General features: G+C 41.1%; 2 protein-coding genes across 2 annotated transcripts in view; one reads left to right on the forward strand and one right to left on the reverse strand.

Moving 5' to 3' along the window:
- The window catches only part of LOC140945635 (methyltransferase N6AMT1-like), a 36,308-nt gene extending 30,605 nt beyond the window's left edge, over positions 1–5,703 (reverse strand). The window contains exons 1-6 of the mRNA XM_073394660.1: positions 5,540–5,703; positions 2,985–3,071; positions 2,122–2,212; positions 1,530–1,613; positions 1,389–1,442; positions 130–217 (exon numbers count right to left, since the gene is read on the reverse strand). Coding sequence (XP_073250761.1) covers positions 130–217; positions 1,389–1,442; positions 1,530–1,613; positions 2,122–2,212; positions 2,985–3,071; positions 5,540–5,670 — 535 coding nt within the window. The 5' untranslated portion in view covers positions 5,671–5,703. The remainder of the gene's footprint in view (positions 1–129; positions 218–1,388; positions 1,443–1,529; positions 1,614–2,121; positions 2,213–2,984; positions 3,072–5,539) is intronic.
- A 90-nt stretch (positions 5,704–5,793) lies between these two features.
- On the forward strand, positions 5,794–9,385 carry LOC140945624 (uncharacterized). The gene is made up of 4 exons (XM_073394644.1): positions 5,794–6,311; positions 7,299–7,624; positions 7,994–8,242; positions 9,075–9,385. The coding sequence occupies exons 1-4, from the start codon at positions 5,833–5,835 to the stop codon at positions 9,353–9,355; spliced, it is 1,335 nt and encodes a 444-aa protein (XP_073250745.1). The 5' UTR covers positions 5,794–5,832; the 3' UTR covers positions 9,356–9,385.
- Positions 9,386–9,798: the final 413 nt, after the last annotated feature.

The following is a 9,798-nucleotide window of genomic DNA, read 5'->3' on the forward strand; positions in this document are numbered from 1 at the left end:
AGGAAAGGGTTAGCAATGGGCGCCGAGTAATATGGGTGCTATAATATTATGGCGCCTTCGCCAATTTCAGCGTAAATAATAATTTATAAACAACGATCCATGTTCTAATCAACCGAACACAGTATATACCTGGTTTATTCTCAGCTACAGTCACCAGATAGAAACAACCAAAGTTGGACAGAAGTGTGGAGACAAGTGGAAGCAGACGATCCATAACCTAAGGCAAAACAAAATAGGGCGAGTCTATACAATTGACCACCATAATAAGTGTATAGATTTCTTGCTTGTTTTAAAAAGAATGAAACACTTAAATATCATCCTCACCATTAATTAAATCCCCTCAAATTCCCACATCAAAGCCTATCTTCAACACACTTTTAATTTTAAAGGAACCTAGAGAGTAGGGGATAACACGGTCACCTAGATCACCCTAGTCACTCTAGTCATCAAAATCACCCAGGTCACCCTAGTCATTCTAGTCACTGCAGTCACCCAGGTCACCCTAGTCATTCTAGTCACTGCAGTCACTTCAGTCAACCTAGTCACCACAGTTACCCTGGTCACTCTAGACATCATAATCACCCAGGTCAGACCCAGGTCACCCTAGTCATTCTAGTCACTGCAGTCACTGCAGTCACCCTTGTCACCACAGACACCCTGGTCACTCTGGTCATCATAATCACCCAAGTTGTCACCACAGTCACCCATGTCACCCTAGTCACCCAAGTCACAGAAGTCACCCAGTCATGCAAGTCGCCCAAGTCATCATAGTCACGCAAGTCACCCTATTCACTTTAGTCACCTTCAGTCATTATAGTCACCCTAGTCAGTTACCCCAGTCACCCTGGTTATCCTAGTCACCCAAGTTACCCTAGTCTCACAAGTCACCCAAATCACCCCAGTTACTCTAGTCACCCAAGTCACCTCAGTCAGTAGTCACCCAAGTCAATCTAGTCACCCAAGTCACCCTAGTAACCCTAGTCACCCCGGTCACCCAAGTCATTCTAGTCACCCTAGTCACCCAAGTCACCCTAATCAGCTTAGTCACTCTAGTTAACCAAGTCACCCTACTCACCCTACTCAACCCAGTCACCTCTGTCACTCTAGTCACCCTAAGCACCCTAGTCACTCAAGTTACCCAAGTTACCCTAGTCAACCTACATGTAGTCACCCAATTCACCCTAATCACCCTTGTCAACCAAGTCCCTCTAGTTACCCTAGTCACCTTAGTTACCCCAGTAACCCAAGTTCACCTAGTCACGCGGGAGTCAAGGTAAAAAAGGCAAGAAGTTTTCGACCCTTCTAGACCCCCGACTGGCGCTTTTTATCACGGATGTGTTTCATGTACTGTATTTTTACAAATGATTTTTTATCTTGTCCATCTTTACCTCTCTTCCATCTTTCCCTCCAGCCCAAGATGCTTCAATACCATGACTTCCAACCTAACAAGTCAAAAATAATGAAATACAAACTTTAAATAATGCAATAATTTTAAAACAAAAAGTTAACAAATAGAGACCTTGTCATACCTCCTCAGATGGTGTGACAACATATGGCGGGTTAAATATTAATACATCAACTTTTCCAAGAATTTGTGGAACAAGACATTCTACCTGGAGAGGCAAATACCAAACATGTGAAAAAAATTTAATTTAAAGGGAGTGCAGAGTGCATTGTTAACACATATTAGAGGTAATGAAAAGATTGAAAATTTTAAACTTTTTTTTGTCTTAGACAACATTATGGCAAGATTATTTGTCACTTTAACTTTGAAACCTGTCTAGTGACAAAACTGCTACCATTCAAATGAAACCTCTTGCGCAGTACTTTTACATGGTGCTCACCAGTTTTCACTGAAGTATTCACTTGTTCCAAACAAATCAGTGCTTTCAAGCAATAGAATTCATGGACCAACTCATTCCAGAAAAGCTCAACATCTTTCACATCAATCTTTCCTAAGCTTTCTTCACAAAATAAAGCATGGCACTGTGACACATTGGAAAGAAACATTCGCATTTTTAGAGTCTTCCAGCTAAGGCAAGCGAGACTAAAAATCAAATTTTATTTTTGTGAATTTTTCACTTTGGTCACTATTGGCAGTGAAAGGATTAACTGGCTTACCAAGTCAGTGACAACAGAGCAAATGTTTACGCTATTCTCCTTAGCTGTTTGTAAAGTACACTGAGCAGCAATTGGGTTGATATCCGTAGCACTGAGCAAATAGAAAAAAGCTAATTATAATCAAAATATATTATAATATCTTGTTCTTTGAATCACAGAATGATGTAACATCATCACGTTCCTCTGATCTTTTAAAAGTCTTGGACATGTAACAGGATGCTATTTAGGCATGGGTTCATGTGTGAGTGGAATAATTAGATCATACAGGTGATTGTTGATGTCTTAGCATTGCACAAGGTAAAATACCTTTTTTAACAAATTATATTGGAAGATACTTAGAAACTACAGTCTGTATAAACTACTTGCAATCAAAAACTGACAAATGAAACAAATGACTATGCTTAGGATATTAAACTTTAAAAAGTGATAACAAATGACTGCGGGGAAACAGAATGGCATTTATTTGGACAACCGTCAAAGAATCAGAGTGAAGGGAGATGACTGTGCACATGCGAAGGTGGGTGAGATCACATTCTCACATACAGGGTTCTCATTAAGTTTTAAAGTGGACAAGTAGGATGTAAAAGTAGGCGGATTGGCAATCAAGTGTTGTAAACGATTCAAAATTGGAGGCTTTCACTCCCTCACTTCATACCCATTTTTCCAAAAAAGTAGACTTCTTAGACCTCATAGTAGCCAGTATTTTAGCTGGTTGCCAGCACTTAATAAGAACCTTGCACATATATCTCCCACCTTCCTTCTATTATGAATTTTTATAAGCTATTTACTCCTGCTGCAGGTCAGTGAAAGACAAGGAAGAGTAGACACAAACATGGAGGACTATAAAATGCACCTTGACTCACATGTAGTAGGATAATGGTCCAAGTATGGAGGCCAAAAATGTTATCAGCGCACCAGAGCCACAGCCTATCTCTACACACAAGAGTGGTCTATAATTTGAACAAAATAAAGTTGTGTGTCTTTACTATGGAGAACACCATTTTGGCAGAAAGAACAAAATTTTTTTTAACCTTCTTTAGGGTGAAGAGTAACTTAATTGTGTAAACTCTGCAGAATATTCTGCCTCCTCCAAGATGTATCCCTAAAAGAGCTGATAACATGGATACCCAGTCACTCCTTTTATACGCTTTACGACAAATAAACATAAGTTACATGCTTTACTGATTACATGCTGTACTAACTGCATATTAAAGGGAATATGGAGATACCCAGATACTATTTAAAGCAGTGGGTACTATTTAAATTTATTTACGAAGAGGGTATGTTAACGGTCAAAATTAATTTCACTTTAAATGGGTTAATTCTCAATTTCCTTTGTCTTCTTGCCCTAATCTATTCTGCTTAAAAGGCGGGTGACAAAAGAATTAAGAATCAACCCAGGTTAACATACTTTAATTAATTTTGACCTGTATGTACCTTAATCGAAGCTACATTACCACCCCTTGATGGGTTGCTTGAAGGTGTCAGGGTATTTGCAGTTAAAGCTACTCAAGCATAATTCTAGTAAGGAAAATAGTAGTCTGCGTTCCAGACGTAATTCATCATAATTATGAGTATGAGCAACTTTATTTACCCTTACATCTCATATGAACAAAGGCTTGTGTATACGTGCATTGTGCACCACCTGAGACAGAGGAACATTTCATTTGCAGTGTGGAGGTGTGACTGATGGTCCTATTACTTGAACCCTAATCTTTATACCTTCACCTCGATCTGCACCAGCACCTACACATCACAAAAATTTAACCCAGTGTGCGATAAGATGCATGTGAGCTCAACAAATACTAAGTGGTATAGTTGTATAGTCAAATGTCAAGTCAACAACATCATGACACCTCATTAAAACGGGTTCCGCAAAGGCTTCTCAACTGAATTACAACTCATATCGGTCTTGGACGACTGGTTCGCATCATTAGATAAGCGCAGACGCACTGATGTTCTCTTACTCGACTTCTTGAAGGCCCTCAATACCAATCCATACAACAGGTTACTCCACAAACTAAACTATTAATATGGTATCAGTGGAAAAACTCACAGATGGATAAAAAACTTCCTGATAAATCAGAGCCAGTGTGTCCAAGTTTCAGGAAGAAAGATCAGACTGGGAAAAAGTCTCCTCGGGAGTAGCACAAGGAACAGTACTGGGCCCACTGATGTTCCTCGTCTACATTTATGACATCACGTGCCAAATCAATTCCAACATCAAACTGTTTGCAGACGATGCAGTAATGTACTTCGAAATATCTACTCAAGATGACATTTCATCTTTCCAAACCGACATTAATCGATTATCAACTTGGTCCAATACCTGGCAAATGAACTTCAACCTAACCAAATACAACATCATGACCATTACACGTTCCACCGTAGACCAACCAGCACGCTACTACATCCAGAAAGACAAACTAGAGAACATCTCCAGCCACAAATATCTTGGCATAATTATACAGGATGACCTGCAGGTGGGACAGCCATGTAAGAGAGGTTAAGGTAAAGGCGACAAAAATCTTGGGGCTCCTATACCGAAATCTTTAACACTGCAGCTCTTAGGTCAAAGAACAGGCCTATAACTCCTTAGTTAGACCAGAGGTCGAGAATGTCACTCCTGCATGGTCCCTCTATGAAAAGCAACACATTGCATCTCTCGAAGCAGTACAGCGTAGCTCCCTGAGGTTCGTCACTGGGGATTATTCGAGACACAGCAGCACAACACAAATGAGAGAGCCCCTTGGATGGGAGACAATTGACTGCAGGAGACATCTGGCAGCTGCTACTATCTTTTACAAGTCAATCAACAACCTCATCTACCTCCCTGGCTCCGTCCAACCCACTGATCCTCGCAGACACTCAAAACACACCTATAAGTTCTGACACATTGCCACCAAAACCAATGCCTACAAGTACTCCTTGCTTCCTTCAGACAATCCCTTTGTTGAACAATCTGCCTACTACAGCCGTCCCTGCTACTAGCCCTGAAGCCTTCCTAGTATATGCCCTGCCTATCATTAGAACCTTCTGCCCCAAAATCGTAACGCCAAAAACCCTCCGGTAAAGTAAGTCCCCCAGGAGGCTTTTGAAATTTGCCCTCGAATACAAAGTAAAACAAAGCAAAAATGGTAATTTCATTCCCACTGCAAGCTAGCCCAATCGATTTTGAAACGCAAATTTCCCTCCGTACATAAGCCCCTCAAAAAGGGCCTTACAAAAATATAGGCCCCGGGGCTTATTTTCGGAAATTTACGGTATATGTGTGTACATTAGCCAGTTGTAAATTTGTAAGTGTGCAGTACGATATCCTTTAAAATGTATTTTAATTGACATTCTTTAAGTATCCTGTATAGTTGTTAGACTACGAGGATTAAAATATAAGTAGTTAAGTAAGTAGTCTAAGTAGTACCTTTGCCCCTTTAAAAATTCTGCATCCTTCTCCAACGCATCCATCATTAAAAAAGTGTCTTCTGCAGGCTCATAAATGTTTTCGTAATCCGTCTTCTTCAAGTGAGCAAACGAAGGGGTCGGAAACGACATCACAGCGTTCAGAGAACACACCAAAAGTTTTTAAAAATATTCGAGAACGGATCCATCCGCCATGTTGTCCGTGATCTTATGAAAAAGCCTGGAACTTTTTTGGGACTCAGGCCCTCCCCGATTTGCCTCCAAAGTTTCGCGTGATCAAGTTTCGTTGTCACGATGGAACACTTGGGGCCAAAAGAAAAGCGTCTTAAAATTGACGAGATCTCGAAAAACAGCGATTCAAACAACAATGTTTTAATTTCAAAGGAGTCACCATTCGACATTCACAATTGTAAGGAAAACCAAAGCATTCAACGAGTTGAAAGTGATCACGTGGAAGTCGACGCGGGAAATGGACGTCCGGTCTGCGAGCACGGCGTGGACTGCAGCGAGACAGACTTAATTCACTTCGCAGATTTCTGGCATCCCACAAAAACAGACGGGGACGAAGAGGATGATCAGAAAGAGAGCAGATCCCATGAAGCAGATGAATGTGAAGTTGTAGAATTGCCTTTTTACAGTGTCGAAGCCACCCAGGAAGTATATGATGACCCTTCCGACAGCGGATCTGACAACGGCGATGTTGTAGATGGCAATTCGAACACGATAAAGCACTGTCAAGAAAAAGACTATAGTTTTGACAGCTTGAATCCTCAGTAAGTGAAAATAAACTTATTATAGGTTACATTGCAGTTTATTTGCTCAACGTGTTGAAATGAAAAATAAGGCAACAAACCTAATTTATTGGCAACACGCTGAGGATACTGAGCATATTGTGTTTACCCCTAGTCACGCGACGAATATGGCTTGAAATCACAAACGGTAACCTATTTTAAAAACATACATTTTAGTAGAATACTCTGTATCAGAGGCCAGGTATTTTTCCTTACATCTTACCCATCTCTCATCAAAGCTAAAAGTATTTGTATTAACGGAACGGAAGTAGTACAAGTGTACAATTTACATTACAATAGTTCGATAACGTCACCCTGTTTACTCAGAAAATGGACTTGAAAGACTAGAGTTAATCATTTAATTTAAAAGATTTCTACTTCTACTTTACTGAAAAGAAAACGTTTCCGCGTCAAGGTGGTATAATAATGGTAGTGATGATGCAAAAAGCAGCTGTTTCGGAAAAGTCATGCGATGGCTTCTGCAAAATCAAAAACGTTGCGTGAGTTTTCTAATGCGCTGGCTTAAGTGTCACGCGATTTCTATTGCCATATAGCATGAAAGTGAAAACACTTTTTATAATACAAAAATGAAGAACGTATACAAAAATCGTACTGTTGAATGTAAATATTTAATTTAGCGGCTATTTATCGAAGCCAGCAGTCAGTTCAACAGTCCACTTTCCAGTTGTGTGCTCAGTGCCCAGACCTCTGAATAGAAGCGAGGCTGTAGGTGACCTTGTACGTTTCATGCCTTCCCTGTTTTCACATGTTCACAGGCTTTTTAGCACGAGAAAGACACGATTTGTGGGAAGGTTAGTAACCGGCAACAAAGCCATCTGAGCCTCGCTTCCATTCAAACGCCAGGACACTGAGCACCAAATGGCCTATTACCAGACCAGTCGTCCCACTAGTTTGATATCCCACGACAATTAAATTTATAACAACACTGTGCTTTTCAACGATTTGTAGACTTTCAAGAGACGATACAATACTGAGCCGTGGTCCCAGCATAGTAAAGAGCTATTCCTTGTTGTCTGAAACAGAGCGTCGAGAGCTCATACGAAGGGCCTTTGAAATGAAGGATCTCTTAAAGAAAGAACTTGATAAAACATTAAGCATCATTGAAGAAAAAAACAGAGAACTTCGACGATTTCACTCCCAGCTGGAGCGAGGGCAGTTGATGGTTGAAGGCGAAAGAGAAGCTTTAGATAGAGATGATTTGCATTACTTTCCTCTTTTTGCTGAGAGAGAATACAAGGAAGGCTCGGCTGCCCAAATGCATTTTCGCCTGACAGGTATTAAAAGTTGGTAAACTATTTTACCGCCTGTGTAGATTTGTAATCTACCATGACTCATAAGTAGACGGATATGTAAAAAAGTAAAATCGAACCAATTACCGCACAGATACAAAATTGTAGTTGTGGCCGTCTACTTTACCCAAATTTAGGCCAAGGGGTTAAAAGAACCTTTATTTCGACTTGCACAAAGTTAGCTTCAGTTCACAATAGAATTGCGCAGCACGCCAGGCAGTTTTCTTACAGAAAAATACATTCTTTCTTACAATAAATTTGCATAGCTGATGACGCGTGAGTGAAAAGGCTCTATTAGGTACGAAAGGACAAGTCTAGTGTCTCTAGTCTGTTTTGTTTTCTTATTTGTTTCAGAATCGCAGTTTTACAGACTCGTAGACACCACAGATAAGTATAGAGTCACCAAGGTGGAGTATGTCGTTAATCCTGTGTTGATCAGAAGATTCCAGAAATCTCGCCAGAAGCTGAAAAACGCACGAGGTGAAGAGATGTCCTACCCAGTGCTGGTATTCCATGGAACAAAGGAGACGAACATACATTCCATATGTAACAGTGGATTTCGTGCTCCGGGAGATGCAAATTTTGAACATGCAACTGATACAGGTGAGTACGGTCCCAGGTCAGTCTCTAAGGCAACGATCTTATTTAGGGCTTCACGTGTCCGTTAAAGAATGCGTGACTGCGTGACAAAGCTTTATGGACGTCTACGTGGTAGGCTACGATCTTGAGCACAATATAATGAAATTCAAAGCAAACTCCTCATCCCCCCCACCCCCTCCGAAATCAAGGATGAAGCCGCGCGAAAACGCGCTATTTTTCCATGGGTTGATTTATTTGGAGTAGCCCCCCTCAGTCCCATACAGTTTGAATCCGAAGCTGATCTCTTCGATAATTCACCCCAAGATCCTTTGCGGACTGCGGTCCAATCTCCTCTGGTTTGAATTGTAAATAAGATAATTCACCCCGCTTGCAATTTTCGGAGTCTTACGCGTCACTGTTATATTAGAGTATACCCTGCTATCGGAACTCCTCTATGCTATTTTAGGAATCGTACGGTATCACGTTATACGGAAGTGGTTCATCCTTCCCCAATACTTTTGTTATTTCAAAGGCACCAATGTGTGTGTCGTTTGGGAGTATCCGAGGTAGTAACTCCTTGGTGGTCTCGGAATACTACAGGCAGATTTAGCAAAGACAACACAACGTCAAATAAGAACGCGAAGGCGTGCGGAACGGACTGAACGCGACTTCCAGTGTTCAATTTTCCTCTCTGTCATTGGCCAAATCGGTTCTTAGATCTGCGCGCGCCGTGGTGACTTTCGTCTCCTTGTCTTTGCCCAATCCGCCTACTATGTGCAAAAGCGGACTGACCCAGCCATCTGTTGTGATGCCTGGCTGTCGCTGTTCTAATTTTATGTTTCCATTACTCGGGTAGGAAATTACGGCCGTGGAGTGTACTTCAGCGAGTACCCTTCCTACTCCATGAACTACATCAGAGGTGCATCAAAGCTCCTTCTGTGCCAGGTGCTCCCAGGAAAGGTTTATCGATGTACCAATCTGATTCACGGGGAGCCCTTGGAAACGGGGCATGATTCACACACCTCTCCAGACGGGAAGGAACTTGTGATCTTTAACTCATATCATATCCTACCATCCTACGTTGTTCACTATGGTGAAGCTACAGGAGACTTCACATACGAAAAGACTGTGACATAGGACGTTTTAAATCATTAGTTTTAAGAGCGTTTTTTTATTATTGCCTTGGTCTTGCAAATCTGCACTGTCATGTCATACACTACAAAAATTTTCGACCCATCCATTGACATTTTCGTAGGTTAGATAAACGGTCCTATACAGAAAAAGAAGCCCACGTCAAGAGGGTGGCCGTAGTGCGAAAGCATCGCCATAACTAAAGAATCTTATTTCCATGCGGGAAGGTCCGGATCGTGAAATACCGTGCATTTCCAAGGCCAAGATAACGGTATTTTACGCACGACCCTTACAAAGTATTTTCATTGTGATCATAACTATAACAAAATCTGATTGGCTATCAACTGCCCTGATTTCAGCCTTAATTGGACAGTACGCGCCATCACGCGCGCTCTTAAATGACTTTTCAGTTTCACTGCTAGCAAAAAAAAAATTAGGAATTTCTTGGG

Source organism: Porites lutea, chromosome 8 (assembly GCF_958299795.1).
Source record: "Porites lutea chromosome 8, jaPorLute2.1, whole genome shotgun sequence".
NCBI classification, from domain to species: domain Eukaryota; kingdom Metazoa; phylum Cnidaria; class Anthozoa; order Scleractinia; family Poritidae; genus Porites; species Porites lutea.